The sequence below is a fragment of the Zalophus californianus genome, chromosome 1, assembly GCF_009762305.2.
Source record: "Zalophus californianus isolate mZalCal1 chromosome 1, mZalCal1.pri.v2, whole genome shotgun sequence".
Taxonomy (NCBI): Eukaryota; Metazoa; Chordata; class Mammalia; order Carnivora; family Otariidae; genus Zalophus; species Zalophus californianus.
Window position 1 is genome coordinate 3,008,297 of NC_045595.1, and position 19,779 is coordinate 3,028,075.

General features: G+C 62.2%; 1 protein-coding gene and 1 long non-coding RNA gene across 7 annotated transcripts in view; one reads left to right on the forward strand and one right to left on the reverse strand.

Annotated features, from left to right (window-relative positions):
• Positions 1-7,023, forward strand: LOC113917013. 5 transcript variants are annotated; one of them, XR_003518094.1, is made up of 6 exons: positions 1-418; positions 1,610-1,724; positions 2,471-2,552; positions 4,053-4,196; positions 4,949-5,181; positions 5,624-7,023. It is a non-coding gene; the product is annotated as an uncharacterized LOC113917013 (long non-coding RNA). The 5 variants fall into 5 exon arrangements; XR_003518095.1 differs by having other exon boundaries at positions 5,654-7,023; XR_003518096.1 differs by lacking the exon at positions 4,949-5,181 and having other exon boundaries at positions 8-418; positions 5,654-7,023.
• Positions 2,007-19,779, reverse strand: part of MAP2K2 (mitogen-activated protein kinase kinase 2) — a 27,512-nt gene continuing 9,739 nt past the window's right edge. The window contains exons 4-11 of one of the 2 annotated variants that reach the window (XM_027584399.2): positions 16,135-16,212; positions 15,553-15,604; positions 15,343-15,467; positions 14,568-14,781; positions 12,559-12,623; positions 11,193-11,254; positions 10,138-10,183; positions 2,007-3,270 (exon numbers count right to left, since the gene is read on the reverse strand). In XM_027584399.2, the coding sequence (XP_027440200.1) occupies positions 3,220-3,270; positions 10,138-10,183; positions 11,193-11,254; positions 12,559-12,623; positions 14,568-14,781; positions 15,343-15,467; positions 15,553-15,604; positions 16,135-16,212 (693 nt within the window). In that variant the 3' untranslated portion in view covers positions 2,007-3,219. Of the gene's footprint in view, positions 3,271-8,140; positions 8,491-10,137; positions 10,184-11,192; positions 11,255-12,558; positions 12,624-14,567; positions 14,782-15,342; positions 15,468-15,552; positions 15,605-16,134; positions 16,213-19,779 lie in introns of those variants that run through there. The other variant, XM_027584398.1, reaches the window with a different exon arrangement.

The window sequence follows — 19,779 nt, forward strand, 5'->3', positions numbered from 1 at the left end:
CGAGGGAAGCCTCAGAGATGGTCCCCGGGGGTCGGCTTCGCCTGCGGGACCCCAAAAGGACCAGGTCGGTCCTGGCTCCGCGCCCCCAGCCCGGCTGGAGATGGAGAGCAGAGGAGACCAGACCGCGGGGGTGGGGGTGGGGGGGGGAACGGGAGAACACTGCTGCATTTCTGGTCCGAGTTCTTTCTTTTTTTAAAATCACCGCAGTTGAAAGAGCGACTCCTCCCTCCGTCCTGCGCCTGCCACGTGGGCCGCCCGGCAGCCGCCCCTGTCCCCCAGCCCTCCCTGGGCTGGGCCGGGCCGGCAGCAGGAGCTTTGGTTTCACTTTGGTGCCACCGGTTTCACTTTCGGGCAGGAGAAGAAAAGAGAAGGCCGAGCAAGGGATGGAGAGCGCACAGGAGGCTCCGCCGGCCACAGGGTCAGCCGCCCGCCCGCCCGCCGCCTCGGCCGCCGCACTCCCATCCCGGGGGGCTGCCTCCTGACCTTACTCCTGGCCCGGGGATTCTCGTCTCTCTCAGAGTCAAGGTCAAGGGGTCAAGGTCAAGTTCGCTAGTGATTGTGGGCGGGGCAAACCACCTCCTCCCTCTGGGCTCCTTTCCCCAAACCCACCCCCTTGAAAGTGGGGCTGAGAGTCACTCCACCAGCCAACATCAAGGACCGTCCCACCACGTCCCCAGTGGGGAGCGGGTGGGGCAAGGTGCAAGGCAGAACAGGATGTCGGGTCAGCTGACTTCCCCCGGCAAGAGACCCTTTGGCCCAGAAACCACTAGGAAGGAGGCTCCATGTGGTCCGAGTCTGGGCCTGGATATGTGTGTGTGTTGTGGGGGGGTGGGAGAGGACAGTGTCCCTGAAGCCACCTGCCGTGGCATCTGTCTGGCAGACCCAGGCTGGAAGCCCAGCTGCTCTGCTGGCTTTCCGGCACACCTGCCCGGCTCTGGGACTCAAGTGTTCTCATCTGTGAAATGGGCGTGGCCTTGTTGCTTAGCCCCATGCGCCCCTCTCCTCCTTGGGGGGCCCTGCTGCCCTTGTGCAGAATGGGGGTCCACTGCCTTCTGAGCCTGAGAGCCACACCAGGGCAGGAACCGGGCCCCGTGCCCCTGTCTCTGCAGCACAGGTTCAGGGCCTGGTAGAGGACTCGCCAGACAGGACCGGGGAGTCACCCGAGGCATATGTCAATAACATGGCGTGGGCAAGATAAGACAATATGTGTGCCAATGGGACAGGGTGGCTTGTTTTTTTAATAACAGCTTCATTGAGATATTAATTCACCCACTTCAAGGGTATAATTCACTAGTTAGTACATTCACGGAGCTGTGCAACCACTACCACTAATTCTGGAACGTTCCATCGCCCCAGAAAGAAGCCCTATCCCGTCCCCTCCTCACCCCCGGCCCCCACGAGCCCCCTTCCCGTCGTGGGTGAGCCCGTTCCGGACGTGTCACCCACGTGGACTCACACCAAGTGGGCCCTTCTGTGTCTGGTTCCCTCCCTGAGCATTGTGGGCTCGGGGTCCGTCCCCGGGGCCGCACATGTGGGCGCCTCGCTCCTGCTCGCGGCCAAGGGACGCCCCCGTGCGTGGGGGGACACACTGTGTGTATCTGCTCTTCAGCTGATGGACATGTGGCCTGTTTCCAGCCTGGGCTCCGGTGAATCACACTGCTGTGAATGGGGGCAGGTGTTACGGTGACCACAACAAGTGTTGACTAGTGTGTGTCCACCCCCCAGTAAGTGATGTCTGGGGACCCTGTGTTTTGTGGGGTAACAAGCACCACAACGTGCAGAGAGAGGAGGGGCAGTCCGCAGTGGGGCTCTGGCACCCAGGCTCTCCAGGTCTCTGCTGGGCTCCGGGAACCCCTTCCCCACCCCCTAGGTTGGCCCATTGGTGAACCCGGGACTCCCCCAGAGGCCCCCAGAGGCTCCCCCACACTCAGGGGCAGCCCTCAGGTGCTGGCTGACAGAGTGCAGGGGGCCAGGCGGGCAAGGGAGGGGAGAGGTGGGGAGGGGAAGGAGGAGTCACACAGGGAGCGACTTCCTGCTCTTTAATGTGGGGTGAAGACAGGGGACAGCACACCTAGGGGTTCCTTCAAGCATCCCTCCTGACCCCCAACCCCAGGACCCCGGGCCTCGGCCTTGCCAATGCACCTCCCAGGTCCTGGTGCTGGGACCCCGCCCCCCCTGCGGGCCAGCCAAAAAGCCAGCCCAAATCCAGGTGTCATCCGTGGGGAACCAAGTCCAATGTCTGCTCGTGGGTCCAGCGGGGAGATGTCCATTCCAACCCTCTGCCTGCTTTTTAATTGGGGCGCTTGTCTTTTGGTTGCTGAGCTGTAAGGATTCTTTATGCTCTGGACCCTAGAGCCATCTCCCACTCTCTGGGTTGTCTCTTGATGGGGTCCTTTCATGCACCCGGTTTGATCAGTCCAAGCGCACCTGTGTTTTCTTTTGCTGCTTGTGCTTACGTGTTATGTTGAAGAACCCACTGCCAAGTCCGAGGCCACGAAGATGGAAGGTGGGAGAAAATCCAACAAGCAGCGGTGCTGAAGGTTCACTGGAAGGTCTGGTGGCCCCAACGGTGGCCCTTGTTGGGGCGGGGGTGGGGTGGGGGTGGGGAGCAGGCTGCCCTGAGTGGGGGGAGGGGGGATGTTTGTCCTGAGCCTGAAGTTTGAGCAGGAGTTGGGGGTGGAGAAGGGTGATGACAGAGAAGCTTCCAGAACAGGGAGCAGCAGGTGCACACAGGGAGGGAGGCAAGAGTGAGAGATTTGCACTTCCCCTGCGCCCCTCCCCTTCCTCCCCCCCCCATGACCCCTGGACAGCCCCTGCGCCTGCACCCTGGGTCCCAGGGCCCAACAGACATGGGGGTGGTGATGTGATTGTGTTTAGAAACCTGGGTCCCTGTGAAAAAATCCTGTCACTGGAAGAAAGGAGATGAGGGTCAGGGCACGGGGGTGGCGAGTGACCCCTGCATGAGCTTGTACGTGAGCGGAGGGGGTGACTGCAGCCACACAGGAGGGTTACAGGGGTGAGGAAAGCAGGGGTGTCCTCCCTGAGAAGGTGAATTCTGAGCAGCTGCCCACACACCAGTGAGCAGGAGCTAGGCAGGTGCAGAGAGAACAGTGTGTGGAAGGGCTCAGAGGCGAGCAGAACCGGACATGTGCAGGGAGTGGACAGCCGAGCCAGGTGGGCTTGGTTCTTTGGGGGGCAGGGGGCACCCAGGACAGCTTCTCAGGGGCCAGCCTTCACCTCCACGTGAGGCAGGCCACCCAGCCAGGGTCCCTGTGGAAGAGACAGATCTAAGGGCTGGACCCCAGGGCAGGCCGTGCAGGGGTCTCCAGGCCACAGCCTCGCCCTGCCCTTTAGGACCCAGCTCTGTGACGTTCTTTGCACTCCGAGGTCTGCTTCCCTGAGGCCCCCCACTGATGCCTGGACGTGCACCCCCACGTCGCTGGTGTGGCCCCAAGAGGACAGCCACAGTCGGGGCTAGACCCCCGTGTGGGGCAATCTGTGCGTCCTGCTCCTTATTAACTCAGCTTCCTAAACCTGTTTGTCTGAGGTTACTGCCTGGCTCGCGGTTGGCAGCTGTCCCTGGCACACACGACTAGTTTCTTAGCCAGACACCCAACTGACCTGGCTCCCGGCACGGCCACCACCCAGTCCTGCGCCCAAGGCCAGTGGGGGGTTGAGTGCTAACAGACTTCAGTTCCACCTGGTGGCCAACAACCCGGCCCCTTTATTTCCCACTGCACCACCTGAAAGGGTCAATACCAGGCACAGCGGGGTCCCCTGACCCCCTTTGGAACCCAGGTCCCTTCCCATGTCCAGGGGGTGGTCACTGCTCCACGGGATGGCTGTTAAGTATTCTGAGCCCCATTCCCCCTCCCCAGGCCGGCGGATCTTCTCCAGGGCCCATGTTCTGTGGCCCCACTGCCAAGCCTTGGCCTCCGGGGGTTCCCCTGCTGGGGATGCCCCCTGCCCGAGGGCCCTTGGTGACCCTCCTTCACAGGCGGTTCTCGGCGAGAACACCCAGTCCACGGGGTTCTGCCTCGCTTTGCCTTTAGCCTTATGGGCGCTGTGAGTTCTGTCCAGCTCTATGGCCAGGCTGCGGACCCCGTAGCGGGGCATCAGTGGATCGAAAAGACAGTGACTGAGTCAGAAGAAAGCGTGGCTTTGGCGGCGGCAGCATGGCCGGCGTTTGTCCTGGGGTAGGTGGGACCTTCTGGGTGGGCCCCATGTCACCTTGGGCAAGTAGCCTAGCGTCTCCGGGGGTCAGAGACCTATGTGGCCCACAATACGGGGTGTGGCCGGGGTGGAGGGAGAAGGGATTCGGGGCTGCTCTGGAGAGGATCTGCTCGGTAGGCCTGGGAGGACCCCCTCTGCTGGCGGGGAAGGGGGGGCTCCCGGGGGCATGGCCTCCCTTGAGGCTGCAGAGCCAGGGGGAAAGCGGCCACGGGGTGGGAGTCCCAGGGGAGGGGGCAGGAGGGCCACAGTCCCTCCCTCGCCCGAGGCTCCCGGTTCTCCAAGGGCTGCTCTTGCGGGCCCCCCTCTGTCCCCTGGGAAGCCCGGGCAGAAACCCGAGACTGAGCCTCGGCCTCGGTTCCGGCTGTTCAGGCTGCGGTGGGGCCCAGGCCTCTCCCTCCGGCCCTCCTCCTCCTCCTCCTCCTCCTCCTCCTCCTCCTCCACCTCCTTCTCCTCCTCCTCCAGAGCCAGCCCCACGTTGCCATGGGGACGGCAGACCAGGCAGGTCCTCCACCCACCTGGCCCGGGGCTGCCCCAGGCTCACACACCTGGTCAGCTCTGAGCCCGGGAGGGGCGGGGCCTGGAGGGCCCCTGCTGCTTTCGTTTTGAGGGCACCCCTTCCCCTTCCTCACCCCCACTCCGCCTCGGACCCCACTTTCTGGGAAACCCTGTGGCCGTTTCCTCTGACCTCTGTTAACCCGGAGTCCATGGCCCACAGAGGGAGGCCGACTTCCGCCTCTGACCTGAGGCTTCCTGCCCGGCACATACCTCCGCCCAGAGGGCTGGCTGAGCACCCTTCTCTGGACTCCCCACCTTCCAGAAGGTTCCGGGCCCCCTCTGCCCACATCCCTCCTGCCGCACCGTGTCCCGGACTATGGCCACAGGAAGTCCACTGGTCCGGGCAGGGAGGCTGGGACACAGATGCTCTGCCTCTTGGTCCATCAAACTGGGGTAGGGTTTAGGGCTGAGCCAGGCTCTACACCCTCGGCATCGTCCCCGGGGCGCTGTGGGGGTGGAGCAGCACCCCCAGCCCCACCCCCTCGATGCCAGGAGCTCCCCAGTGTGACCACCACAGACGTCCCAGACATGGCCCAGTGTCCCCTGGGGGCAGGGTTGCCCTAGGTGAGACCCCTGGGGTGCCGCACACATTTGGATACACACACTGAGGGACATCTGGCTGGCTCTGTCGGTGGAGTGCGCGGCTCTTGACCTCGTGAGCTTGAGCCCCACCTAGAGCTTACTTAAAAATAAACAGATAAACACACAGTGGGAGGGAGAGAGGGGGTGACTCATAGACACCGAGGTCACCCTGGTTTGTACCCTGGGGGCTTTACTCTGGGGTCCAGCATGAGCAGGGGCTGGACTCAATTTCTTTTCCAAATAATTAACACAGGGTCTCTCCCCCGCCACCGCCCCGCTGCAGCCATTCGGGATCCTTCTCTGCGGGGCATCCAGGGCGCTGTGGGGGACTGAGCAGCCTCTCTGGCCCCCACCCACCGAATGCCAGGAGCACCCCCAGTGTGACCACAGACATCTCGGACATGGCCCTGTGTCCCCAGGTTGAGACCCAGCGGGCTGACAGCCGGTGCAGACAGAGAGCAGAGCGGGCTTGGGCCTGTGCTGCCCAACGCGGCCCCTGGCCCCGGGGACACGGCCACGCTGGGTTGAGGTGTGCTGTGAGGGCAAAAGACACGCCGGATTCCAAAGGCTCCGTGCAAGAAGAAACAAAAAACGTAAAAGACCACACTGCTAATTTCTCCTATTGCTTACAAGGTGAAAGGGTAGTGTTTCGCCTCTGTTGGGATGGATAAAACATGCCATCACATTACCTTTCCCTGTGTCTTTCCCCGTTTTGCAGCGCCGGGAGGTGACACTGGCGCCGGCACGCCGCGCCGGGTGGTGACCTGGGCTGGGTCTGCAGGCTTGTGCCCTGCACTCCGCCCGGGCCACCCCGCCGCGCTTGCTGCGGGAAGGGAATGCGGGGGGGCTTTCCTGGGGGAGGGGGTGCGCCACCCGGCCGTCGGGTGAGCCGCTCAGGGCTCTGCGGCACCAACGGTGCGGAAGGGAACCAGCCGGGGACGGGGCCTCCGCTCCGGGCACGCAGGGAACAGGAGGAGGAAAGCCGGCGCACGACACTCGGGGTCTTCTCCCAAACCAAGCGCGGGAACAAAAAAGCGAAGACAACACAAAAGAACCCAACCAACGCGCAAGATCCCAAAGCTCTCATGCCTTTCCTGACTGATTTTGTTTGGACAGAGAGGTCAGAAAGATGGGGTGTCCGGGGTCACAGGTGTCGTGTCTGCAGGGGCCCCCGAACACGGAGGCGGGGTCTTCAGGCTCCCGTACTTGGTGGCATCGGGATTCTTCAAGAGGAGCCAAGAAACCTCAACACGGCCACACAAAACGCTCTGTTATCTCCTGAGGGCCACCTGCTGCCTGACCCCCATGTCAGGAGACCCCCAAACCAACAGCTCCCACGCAACTCATGAGGAGCCTGCCCCCTCGCAATAGAGCCTGTCAGCAGGTCTGTCGGGCCGACGGGAGGGCTGGGTGTGTGCAGGGGACGGCGGTGCAGGGGAGACACTGGGAGGTGCCGGCCTAAGGGCCCCAAGGCTCTGGTGAGCTCCTGGCTTCCTAGGAGCCTGGTCTGGGACAGACAAGAAGAGAAAGAGTCCACTTCTCTGTGCTGCGGCCCTGGGACACGGTGCAGTGGGGGCCGTACCCCGATTCCAAATCCTCCCCGAGCCCTCAGGACCCAGGCACCGTGGTCTCTTACTCCTTGAAAATGGCAGCCCGTTACTGGAGGCTCGGCGGCCGTGGCGTGTGCAGGACAGGCCCCAAGATGCGGCCCGTCATGGTGGCCCGCGCCGGGCCCCGCCACCCAGACGCTGACCCACCTTCCCGGCCCCATAGAGCGACAGCTGCGGACTTCGGGGTATCTGCTTTATTCTCAATGGGTGAGACTTTGGGGACTAGGAAGTGGTGGAAACCCAGGAAGCCGGTGGAAGGAGGCAGCAACTCGTCTCCTCTTTGGCATCCACAGGAAAAAGCACAGGAGACTGGGAGGGCAGCCTCCAGAAACCCAGGGCTGGCCGCCTGCCGCGCCCGCAGAGCAGCCGGGCCCCAGGACCCGCTGCAGCGTCCAGGGGGCGCTCACAGCCCCGCCATCTTCAGAGCTGGGGGGAAGCCTCAGAGGCGGCCCGACCCTGGGTCCTGGGCCAAGTGCGCATCCAGATGGACATGAGAACTGGGACCACCTCACCCTCACCGTTTCCTTTCCCAGCAGCTGGCGCTGACCTGCCGGGGGGCCTGAGGGACGTGCCCCGGGCAGTCACTTCTGATTCTCTGCGGAAGCAGAGGTGACACGAAGAGCCACCTGCCTGCGTCTGCCAGCCTGGAGGCGTGGGGACAGCACAGGCCCTTCTGCTGGATCTGCAGGGCTTCTCGACCACACTGACAGCCTGGAAGCCCACTGCTCTCTTTCTGCCAAGTGTCTGCTCAGCAACTGCCACCAGGAGTTAGATGTGTCTGGCCCCTGCAGCACAGGAGGGGATGAGCAGGTCCCTCCTGGGGGTAGGCCACAGGCTACTGAGCACAGGCGGGTCAGTGGTGTGACATGAGGGAGGGAGGGAGTGGACCCCATGACCACCAGTGGGCCCTGGGGACCACCTCCAGGGGTGAACGTCGGGTGCCACGCAAGGGATGACATAGGAGCGTGGGGCGGCGGCACCTCCCTTTCTTTTGCTGAAAGACACCAAGGTCTAGAGGTTCCCTGAGTCTCCATCCCCAGTTGCTGGTGTCCCCCCCCAACCGCCCCTCTGCCCCAGGTGGGCGGTGGGCTCGGGGCTGGGACTGCCAGCCCCCCCCCCCGCCCCCCGAACAAACAGAACAAGAAGTACAATGGGCACAGTTTGCTTTTTCTTTCCCTGTTTTGTTTTAAACCTAAGAAGCAGGTCCGAGAAGACCCCGCGAGCAGCGTCACCCTCCCCGGGGACCGGAGGCTCAATGTCCACCGCGGGGTGTGCGGGCAGCTCCGCGGAAGGCGGAGGGAGAGGCGGGCCGGGCCGGGGGAGAGGAGGCCCTGGCCTGTCCTGGGCAGGAGGGGCGGGGCACGGGTGGGACGGCGGGCAGGTCACCCATGGGACCCCATCACACGGCAGTGCGCGTGGGTGTGCTGGGCTGGTTCAGCCGCAGCGTTTTACACAACCAGCCGGCAAAATCCACTTCTTCCACCTCGGACCGCTTGATGAAGGTGTGGCTCTGCAAGGGGAGGAGAAGCGCATCAGGAAGGAGGGAGGCCCGGCAGGCCAAACGGCACTAAGCCTGAGTGGGAGGCGATGCTGCGCTCACCAGACCCAGGTCACCACCCAGCCCCGCCGGTGCAGGGGCCGGTCACACTCTGGGAGGGTGAGCAGTGTCCCCAGCCCCCACCCCCTCGACCCCTCGACGCCCAGAGCACCCCCGCCGTGAAGCCCGCAGACGTCCCCAGACACCGCCCTGTGTCCCCTGGGGACAGAGTTGCCCCTGGGTGAGAACATCGGATCTGGAACGAGAGAAGCCTCCGTGAGGACAGGAAGTCCCCGACTCGTTCCGTCTGATGTGGCAGCCACTGGCCACGTGAGGCTCCTGAGCCTCGGATGTCGGCTCCTGGGGCTGAAGAAGAGAAGCGCACGTTCCGTTTCAAGTAACTGAGATCAGCACACGGCTGGCGGTTCCCGTTCGGGATGGCACAGCAACAGAGGTTCCTGGTTGAAGGCTGGGGGCCGTGAGCAACACTACCCCCACAGGGTGTGCGGGGGAGGGGCGGTCCTGGGGGGTCGGGGTGCACGGGAGGAGGCCTGGGCCCACACAAGATGCCCAGGCGGGGGGGCAGGAGACGCCATCCCAAGGAGACAACCTTCCCAAGAGTCGGCACAGGCTTGGGGGCGACAGGACGGAGGGCCAGACTCCCACGGTCTGGGGCAGCAGGCCCCACAGAAAGCAGTTTAAGTGGGGCAGAGACCTGGGGGCCCCCCGGGGACCTCAACATCAAGGAGCTTGTCTAGGTCACAGATCTGTGCATCTTACACCCAACACGCATTTGTGACATCGCACGAACACTCTCCACGGCGGACACAACAAAGACTCTCCAAGAACGAGGGCGGGCAGACCCTTCCCACATGGTGCTCTCGGCGCCCAGGACCGGGACACGCTGGCTGTCACCGAAACTAACAGGCAGGGCTGCGTGAGGCGCTGAGGCGGAGACCCCAAGATGGGGACAAGCCAGCCGAGAGCGGCAAGGGACGTGTCCCCCAGGGAGCAGGCCTGTCCTTCGCAAAGGCCCTGAGGTGGAGGCTCTTTGGAGGAGGCAGGAAGGCCGTGGCCCCCTTAATGGAAAGGCTGAGTTCTGACAACGAATAGAGGCTCGAGTTCTGCCGCTTGCATGCCCGAGACAAAGGACCGGCGCCCGTGACTGTCACGGTCTCATGTCGTGGAGGGGTGTGAAGGGTGGGCTGCCGCAGGCATGGCAGGGGTGTGGGGGGACGAGAGCCGGCAGTGGAGGGGGCTGAATGCGCCAGTGGCCTTGCAGCCCTGTCCCCAGCCTGCTAGAGGTAGGGGAGTCTTGACGCCCACCTTGGTTCTCAGGGACATCAGACAGTGTGGACATACAAGGGGGCTAGTAAGCCCGGGTCTTCCCAGCCTGTGGGGCCCTACCACTCTCAGTAACACCCCTGACCACGGGCATGGATGGGCCATCCCGTGCCTCCACGAGCCGCGGGCACCACGGCTGCTCTAGATCCTCCCCACTAACGGAGCCAGGAGACCGCAGACGCGCTCTGGTGGGACACGCGACCCAGGACGGCAGAGCCGGCTCGACGGCTGGCTGGGGTCTCCCTGAGGTGAGCCCGTGCCCCTGTCATCACCTACCATGAGCATCTTCAGATCCGCTCGCTCTGCTGGGTTCTTTATTAGGCTGGAGAGGAAGACAGAGGGTGGGGGAGACAAGGCAGGGCAGTTAGCCAGCGGCCACGGGAACTTGGGTTTTGAGCTGTGATCGGTCAGCCCCGTCCCTGCGCCTGGCCTGAGGCTGGATGCAGCAAGGAACGGAACCCGCTCTGCTGTCCCTCGGGTGTAAGGGCAGGCCCCTGGGGAGGGAAGGGTAAGGGTCTGAGACCAGGACAAGAGAGAGGGGGAAATGCTGAGGGGACCTGCTGGCCACTGCCCGGTCTGAGGCACAGCACAACCGCACTGCTAACAACCCCTAACCTGGGAGTCTGAATGTCAAAATGGAACTTTTTCCTTCAAAAAAGCAGAACTGCCCCTAAAGACAGTTGCTCAAATCGGCCTGAGGCCAAACGGTGGCTGTTCAGAACCAAAAGAAAATGAGAGGGCTAGAGAAACATTCACGTGGATCCCTGGATTCGGGCCAGTGGCTGTGCAAAGGGCCAGTGGCGCAGGTCTGCTGCTGTGTGTGATGTGCTCCCCAGGCCAACTCCACCCGCCCTGACGTGCAGCACGGCCCTCAAGGTGAGGGGTGGCCCCGGCCCCTCCTGTTGCAGAGCCTGTGCGCCCCAGGCCCTGCTGACGCATCAAGAGCAGCTGACCGCTTGCCAGAACCCGACTTGGAAGCCTTGTTGGGAAGCTGGTGGGTTACAGGGCTTGAGGGCTTAGGAAACTGGGACACGGGCTGGCGGAAGGCAAGGCAGGAATCCTGGTTTGTTCTGGCCTTGGGGACAGGATGGGGACAGCAGCTGGACACTGCAACTCAGTAACCTTGGAAAGGGAACCTACTGGGTTCTCATGTGAGCTCCAGGTGCCCCCAGATGCCGTCGATCTTGGCAGAGGGGCCCAGCCCAGGACCAGGAAGGAAGTGTGCATCTGGGCCGGCGGCCAGGGTGTGGGCAGCCGTCCCGGGAGGCAGGCGGGGCCTCTGACGGCCTGGCAACCCACCCTGGGGCCACCCTGAGACTGTGGCACCTTACCATTTATTTACAAACTCCTGGAAGTCCTGCGTGAAGACGCCGCTGGGCAGCTTAGGAGGTGGCTGTGGGAGAGAGCAGAGATGCGGGTCGGATGCTCGAGGATGGTTCTGGAATCACGGGGAGGTGCTTCATGGCCCTGAACCCGTGAGAACAGCACTTTTTGGGGATCCTCAGAAGGCATCTCTCCTGGCCCCAGTCCCTTCACCTTGCTGGAGGGGGAGCCCCCCCCACCCCATGCCCGCCTTCTGGCAGCTTCCCCACAGGCCCTGCCACCCGCCCTGCCAACTTGGTCAGACCCTTCTGGTGTTCTCTTTGGAAAGCTCTGGTTTTGGGATCACAGCTGGTTCCAGGGGGGAGTAGAACAGGGCCCATCCATTTCCAGCTGGGGGTCCAGATCCTCGGGGGGAGGGGTGCAGGGTGGGGCAGCAGGTTCCAGAAGCCCAAGGAGCCTGGCCCCATATATATGTGCCAGGATGGGGATAGCTGTGTGCAGGGTCAAGCCCCCGTCAGGGCAGGCAGTGGGCAGGTGGCCTGGTGAAACCCACGGGGCCTTCCTCCACGCAGGGGTCGGGGGTGCTGGCAGGCTCCCGGGAGGAGGTGCTTGCTGGGCCTAGGTGTGGCTGCCAGGTGCAGGGCGAGCTGTGTCACCAGAGCCAGCCCGTCCTGTTCTGTCATCGCCAGCCCCACTCCGAGCCACTCACCCCAACACTCAACCCTATACCAAGCCAGTGCCACAGGGCACCCGGCCACCCCATTTCCCTGCCCTGACTGAGGGGCCCCAAAAGCACACTTTGGCCCACAGAAGGCCCAGGAACGGTGACCCAGCCAGGCAGGGAGGGTGGGTTTCAGGGTCAGGTCCCGCTCTGCCCCTTTCCAGCTGCAGGCCCAAGGAGGCTGGTCCCATCCCTGTACAACCACGACGGAAACAGTCCCATTACCTGCTCACACAGTGGTGAGGCAGATCGGGACGGGGGTGCTGGGCCTTCCGTGCCTCTTCCCCTGAACTTTCCCCGAGGAAGTGGATCACTCATGACTGCACAGGCAGGGACTCCGAGATGCGCAGAGAGCTCCCAGGGGCAGCTCCGGGGCCTGGGCACTTGGCTACAGCCTTGGGGGGTGTCTTTACCCACACCCACACCGGCACGTAAACTCCTCTCAGGACGTGGCAGACTCATGAGGTATGGCAGGAAGGCTATGCACTTCTACCCCGATAACTGACCACTGAAAAGAGGTCCCTGCCCTGCCCCCCACTCCTCCCCAACAGAATCGAGTCTGCGTGAATTCCCTTCCCTTGGGTAACGAATTCCAAGTCCAATGGCTTAATCCGCCGTCGTGAAGACGGGCCAGAGGGGCCTCCGGTACACACCTCGTTCACAATATAGTCCAGCAGCTCGAAGATGGCCATGGCCGGCCGGCTGTCCGTCCCGTGACCTGCTCGGGCAGACAGAGACAGGGGTGAGGCGGGCGTCAGCTGGGTACCCTTCCCCCGACACTGGCCTAAACCAGGGGAGGCGCCCTGGTGGGGTCCTTGCTGCTGAGCTCGCTTTCTTGGGAAAGCAGCTTCTCTGCGAGCCTCCGCCGAATTAACAAAACAAAACAAAACAAAGCAAAACGCCAACGTGAACAGGGGCATTTTTTGAGAAATCACACATTTGGCACGGGGCTGCTTCCAGGCTGTGCCAAAGTCACAACCCCTGCTTTCTGGCGCACAGGCAGGGTGTGGGGGGTGGTGCTGACCAGTAGCAAGGACAGCAGCGTGACCTTGCACAGAGCTGTGGGTGAAGGCAGCATCAGGCCCCAAATGCTGCCCAGAATGGACGACCGGCTGGGGGTAGCTGACCCCTGTCTTTGACCCAGCTGGCCAGGGCCGGGTTTGGCAGCTGGACTTTCGCCTTCTTTCCCCTGTCCTGGAATGGGCACGCGGGCCGGGGCTGGGGGAGGGGCTGGCAGGCCAAGGTGGCCTGGCACGGCCCGCCGCTCCTCCCTGCTGGGACGGGGCCCCAGCTGAAGGCCCGCGATGCCATCTGGGAGCTGGTGCTGGGAGGGCCAGGGCCAGGGCCCGGGCACACAGATGGGGGCGGGGGGTTCTCCCCTTGGAGAAAATCAAGACACCCCAGCGATGTGGGTCTGGCACCAGGAAAGGAGGAGCTGAGCTTGAAAATACTGTGAAAGCTGCCACTTGACGGCCCATGTCCATCAGCAGCGAAGACACACAACATGGGCCATCACAAGCAGGGATACGTGGCCTCGGCCATGAGCAGGAGCGAGGCACCCCCACGCGCGGCCCCGGGGACAGACCCCGAGCCCACGACGCTCAGGGAGGGAACCAGACACGGAAGGCGGCGCAGGGTGTGAGTCCACGTGGGTGACACGTCCGGAACAGGCTCATCCACGGACGGGAAGGGGGCTCGTCGGGGCTGGGGAGGGGGATGCAGATGGGGAAGGGGCTTCTTTTTGGGGTGACAAGACTGTTCCGGAACTAGGTAGTGGTTATGCTGGCACAACCTTATGAAGATACAAAATTCCACTGATTTGTACACCTTCAACAAGGGAGCCCCGTAGAGCTGAAGTCTATCTCAATAAAGCTGGTATCATACAAACGCAACCCACCCGCACTCGGCTGCACACCCCTTCAGACTCACTCAACTCCCTTCCTGTCACTTGACTTAAAAAACAGAAATCACCAGAGTCCTAAGTGCTGCTTCCTAATTAAGCTGCGTCCACCGTAACCCTTCCCCCCTCGCCACCTCCAGAATGGTCAAAGGGTCAGCCTGAACCCCTCTGGCATGGGGGCGCCCCCCACCTCCCAGGGGCCTGCTGCTGGCCCGGAAAGTCTCCTGGGAGCCCAGCTGTCCCCCAGAGCCCCCCAGCCTCTTGTTCCCTCCCACACTGTGTATCAGGACTGAATCTGACAGGCCACCCAAGGAAATTCTGAGTTATTACTTTCAGTTTCTGAAAGGCCCAGCCCAAACGCAGCAGAACATTTGCTGCCGAGTCCAGGCGGTGGGCACACAGGTGGCTCGCTGGGCAATCGTGGCAGGCCTTTTACTACGTTTGAACATTTTTGTGATGAAATGCTGGAAAACCCACCCAACCAGCGGCTTGGCTGAGGAGTTTGTTTCGAGAACAACCCGCCCCCCCCGGTCCCCCAGCTGGCTACAACCCACACAGCTGCCCTGGATGGCAGTGGCCTGGGGAGCTGTCCCCAGAAGCCTTGGGACCATCTGTGGACCACTGAGCGCAGTTACCGTGACCCAGGGGGACAGGTGGTGCTGACGGGGGCCAGAGGGGAGGCAGCTGCCACCCCCGGGTGCGGCTCTCCCCGCATGCGGATCACGGCCTGTCCCAGCCCAAAGTTCCAGAGTCAGGCCGTACCGCTGATGGGGCGTCCAGGGGGTCTCGGCCGTGGTGAGATGCTGTGAGGCTCTCCTTCTACCCCGTCCACCACGGGCCGGCCAAATATGGCCTCTAGCTCCTTGGCGTCTGGTGGGGGGATGGGGTACCTTCCGATGGACAGCTCCACCAGGGACAGGCCCATGCTCCAGATGTCCGACTGCACCGAGTAGTGCGTGCCCTGCAGCCGCTCTGGCTGTCGGCGAGAGAGAGCAGAGAGACGCCCCGAGGGACGCTGGGGCCCGGGAGCACTGACGGGGTTCCCCCCACAGCCCCACCTGGGCCCCAGGCCACCCTCCAAAGACCCAGCACCTCCGTCTCCTCCCTGCCCCCGCTGCGGGACCACCATGTCCTAGCCAGTGCTGACAACAGTGCTCAACACCCAAATTGGCCCAGGAGGCAGCGGGGTGCCTCCGTTTCCATGACGATCCCAAGACTAGCTTCCCAGAGTCTGCTCCTGAGATCACCCAGACGCTTCCTGAGATATCGGGGGGGGGGTAGTTTCTTGGCTCAGAGGTTGACTACCTGCTCCCCTGGACTAGTCTCTTCCTGCTAGAGGGAAGCCACCGGGCGGGCATTTGCAGAGAACACCCTGAGCAAGGAGACAGCCGCAACTAGAATCTGGACGGAAAGGAGAAACCGAGTGGAAACAGAAAGTGTGCTATGGAGAACCGCAGGCCTTGGAAAAGCTTCTGGAACACGGAACAGCTGACAGGACGGGGGAGGGCACAGATGCCCTCACGCCCAATGGACTTACAGACATGTAGGACCGAGTTCCCACGAAGGAGTTGGCCATGGAGTCGATGAGCTGCCCGCTCACCCCAAAATCGCACAGCTTAATCTCCCCTCGGGAGTTGACGAGGATGTTGGAAGGTTTCACGTCTGAGGGCACAGCCAGTGGCAGGTGAGGGGGGCCTGGCCTGCCCGCCAGCCCTGCCCGACCCCCAGACGCCCCCATCCAGCTCACCTCGGTGCATGATCTGGTGCTTTTCCCGGAGATACGCCAATCCCCGGAGAACCTGCAGGGGAGCCCCAGGGAGGGGTCAGCAGGGCAGTGCCGTGGGCGGACCTGAGGGGCCGCTCATCTGGGACAAGCTCAGGGAGCCCACATTGAGGGCCAGGGGCAAGTGAGAAGAATGGCAGGGACGGCCACACCATCCTAGGCCAGTGGGCAGATGCCCGGCTCACCCGCCCTCACCACCCTGCCCTGAAGGTCACACAGGCCCGGTGGGCATTGGCTGGTGAGCGCTTCTGTGCTGGGTTTACGTGGAGGCCCCGCAGACGGATGGCTGTTTCACCAAGGCTGGGACCCTGCCACTCGGGCCCCGGGCACCCCCCACACCTGTATAGGGCAGGGAAGCATCACTCCTGTCTTATGGGCCACGAGATGCCACGTGCCAGGCCTGCAGCTGGCAGAGATGGGCATGGGCTGCTCCGACCCTGGCCATGTGAACGGGGCGGGGTAAGAACAAACCCGGCAGAGCACAGGGCCAGGAGCCTGTGCCTGCACCCCCAGTGTGCGTGGCCTGAGGGGGCTGGAGCCACTTACCGCAATGCTGACCTTCCCCAAGATCTCCTCAGGAATTCTCTTGGCTTCTTTCAACACCTGATCCAGAGAGCCACCATCCTAGGGTCGCCACAGAAGAGAAAAAGCAAGCCGTGCTAAGCAGTTGGCCGGACAGTGCCTGCAGGGCACAGGAGGGCTCCCAGAGGGACACCGGGGCAGCAGGTATAAAAGCGAAGCATTTCCCCGCTTCCTGACAAGCTGCAGCTCAATTTCCTCCACAGGAAACGGAGGCCAGACCACAGCCAAACGCAACCCGCTGGCCCAGAGCAGGGCCTCCTTTGGGCCCTGCCACCTCTGGGGCCTCCGGACAGCCCATCCAGTAAGGAAGGAATAAGGGCGCTAGCATGCTCCCTCGGCAGCCCGGCCTTCCGGGAAGCCAGGCCCGGGACTCAGCCGGCCCCTTCCCCGGGTTGCCACGGCAGCAGCGGGACGAGCGGAACTGCTGGGCCTGCAACCAGAGCAACCGCGAAGCCTGCTTCTGGGGCCTGGGTTCTACTCCTGCCAGCCTGCAGCAGCCCCATCACACCAGGGATGGAGAGCCCAGAGGCGCCAGGGCAGGAGAACGCAGGCCGAGCCGCTGCTGCCCACTGCTCCCCACTCCCCTGCCCCTGGCCCCGAGGTCCTGTGCTCGCCACCATGCACTGGCGCGTCCTGCCAAGGATGGGACGCAGGTCCTCCCGGTCAGCTCCCCACCCCAGGCCTGGCCTCAAATCCACAGGTCGCCTGACAGCAAACCTGGAGACCGACCCAGGCCAGGGTCCCCGCCGGGCCCCCTGGGACGCTAGGTGGACACACTGAACTGAACCTCGGAGCAAGTGCTTTCTCTCCTGTGCTGCTCCAGGCCACCTAGAGCCACACGGCTTCGGCCGCCAGAGGAGAGGGGAGGGGGCCGGGGAGGTGGGGGGGAAGCCTGCAGTCCCAGGGATGCCGGGGCCTCCTGTCTCAGCACTTCTGCCCCAGCCTTGCTCAGTTAGAAAGGCCGTGGGTGGGGAGTTCTAGAAAACCCAACACCCTGTGAAGCTTCTACAACCTGCACGTGACTCTGGATTAGCTCCAGACTGAGGATGCGGGACTGAGCACAGAGGGTGGCTGTGCCCAAGGAGAAAAGCACGGGACCAGCATTCCTGGCTCTGCCCAGCTTCGCCTGTAGGACCAGGGGAAATGCCTTCTATTCTCGTTTCTGTATCACCCAACCTTAAAAGAATACAAAAAACCCTTTTTATTTTATTATTTATTTATCTGAGAGAGTGAGAATGGAGAGAGAGCACATGAGAGGGGGGAGGGTCAGAGAGAGAAGCGTGTGGGACTCGATCCCGGGACTCCAGGATCATGACCTGAGCCAAAGGCAGTCGCTTAACCAAATGAGCCACGCAGGCGCCCCCAAAAAATCTTTTTAAACTATGACCCTGCTTCCCAACACAGCTCCTTTCGTTCTGAACGTTTATGGAGCTGTGACAGGTTTATATGTGAGGATGTCCGGGGGGAGCATCCACAGAGGCCACGATAGGCCAGGCCTTGTGTGGGGCTCCTCGGTGAGTGGACAGTTCTGTTCTCTCTCTCCGGCTGGCTCTGCCCCACCCCACCCCTCGTGCCGACCACAGATGTCCCCAAACGTGGCCCAGCGTCCCCTGAGGCAGGATCACTTCCAGATGAGACCCCGTGGTCCACGCTAAGAAGAGCATAAAATGCTCAAGTCAAATCGACAGGAAGTGGTACAGGAGATAGCACACAACTGGGTCCCTCTGACCCCAAATCTCACACCCTGTGCAGCGTCACATGCTTTCATTTTGTGTATGTGTTCTAAATATTCTGGAAATTGTGCTTTTATTAAGTTAAGTGGTACATGAATACCGTTTTATAAAAAAACTCAACTGCAGGGGCACCTGGGTAGCTCAGTCGGTGAAGCATCCGACTCTTGGTTTTGGCTCGGGTCATGATCTCAGGGTCATAGGATCAAGCCCCTCACTGGGCTCTGTGTTCAGCACGGAGTCAGCTTGAGACTCTCCCTCTGCCCCTTCCCCTGTTCACTCTCTCTCTCTCTCTCTCTCAAAACAAAAACAACTATAGGTAAGTAACACTCTCATCTCCCAAAAATTCCACTTGCCTCCCCTGAAGTGTGACTTCCAGATCCTTCTGTGTGTTTGCATATGCATCCATATGCACTGGGAAATACAGAGTTTAAAAAATATATCTAAGTGGGCTCACATTATGCATATTTTCTCCTCGGGGATTTTCTCCCTCGGCACATACACACCATCTCGTTTCTCCACTGCCAAGTGGCCCGGTACAGCTCTCTCTCCCTTACCAGCAGATGTGTGATTTTTCACTATTACAGAACAAGGAGGCGTGTGCTTCAGATGTGACTAGATCCCAAGAAATACCAACAGGTGCCTGTGAATGGTCAGTAAGCTGCCCCCCCCAGATGACCACTGTCTGCAAGGTCCGTGCCTGCGGTTGCCCCAGTGATAGCCCCAGGCCCCGGGGAAACCACCACCCGCTCTAAGCGCCAGACGCTGGCCCAGTGAGTTCACCCTCCTGTGCTGAGTCTGGGCTGCTCATCACCAACTCAGGGTCTTTGCTTGCAAGCCGGGGCTGGAATCGACCAGTCAGAAACAAGGGCCAATTCACCCCCAAACCTGCACAGAGATGAAGTCTCACCCTCTGCTCGCTGCTCCAGATGCCGCAGGAAGACTGGCTTCCCCCACCCCAGCCCCAGGAGTCAGGCACTGGCACCCCTCAGCTCTACAGGTGGAGGCGGGAGAACCTGGTCCCAAGTCACGCCACTAGGAGGTTAGCGGTGGAGTACACGCCTGACCCCAGGGTGTCCCCCACTACGGCACGCGAACGAATGTTGCAGAAATGTCACGCATGCACGCACGCACAGGAATGCCCTGGGCACGGGGCACAGTTCTGGAGCGGATTATGTGACGTGGAAACACTGTGAAGGGCGGTGGGGCGGGGGCTACCTCCCCCTTCCGGTACTTTGACATCATTTTATTCTCCTCGCCCCTTCCTTGCCCACAGCGCCCCCTCCTGCAGGCTCATTGCTAACTTGAGAACAGCGGAGCTGGAGCTCCGTGCTGGGGGAGCACAGGTGCACACCTCACCTGACGGTCGCCAGGGCACTACTCCCTCACTCCGCTGCCCTTCTACGCCCGGCACAAAAAGCACACCAAAAAATCCAACCAGGAATTTGCAGAGGATGAGCACAATAAACCACTGGGATCATCTCCCCCCGCATCAGTGTAGCTCGCTCCTCATGCTGAAAACCTCTGCTTCAAGTTCACTGAGAACAAAATCAGAAGGTGAGCCAGCCTGTGACGCTCCCCCTCCTCCAAGAGTGCAAGCACCGCCTTCAGGGAGAACAGGGAAAGGAGGTGGAGGGACTCCCTGCATGGCAGTGAGTGCCGGGCAGCCGGCGGGTCCCACTTCCGTCTCCCTTTGCAGGGGAGGACAGGCTGCGGTGGGGCGCCGCCGGGCGGGGGGCCTGGGCCCAGGTAGGGGCAGAGCGGGGGGGCGGGAAGCACCTTCTCCAGGGCACGGCGACACCGCCACGCGGCTGCTCTTGGTGCATTCCTCACTGGCGCTTGCTCAAATTCACTTCCTGCCTCCGTTACAAAATCGTCA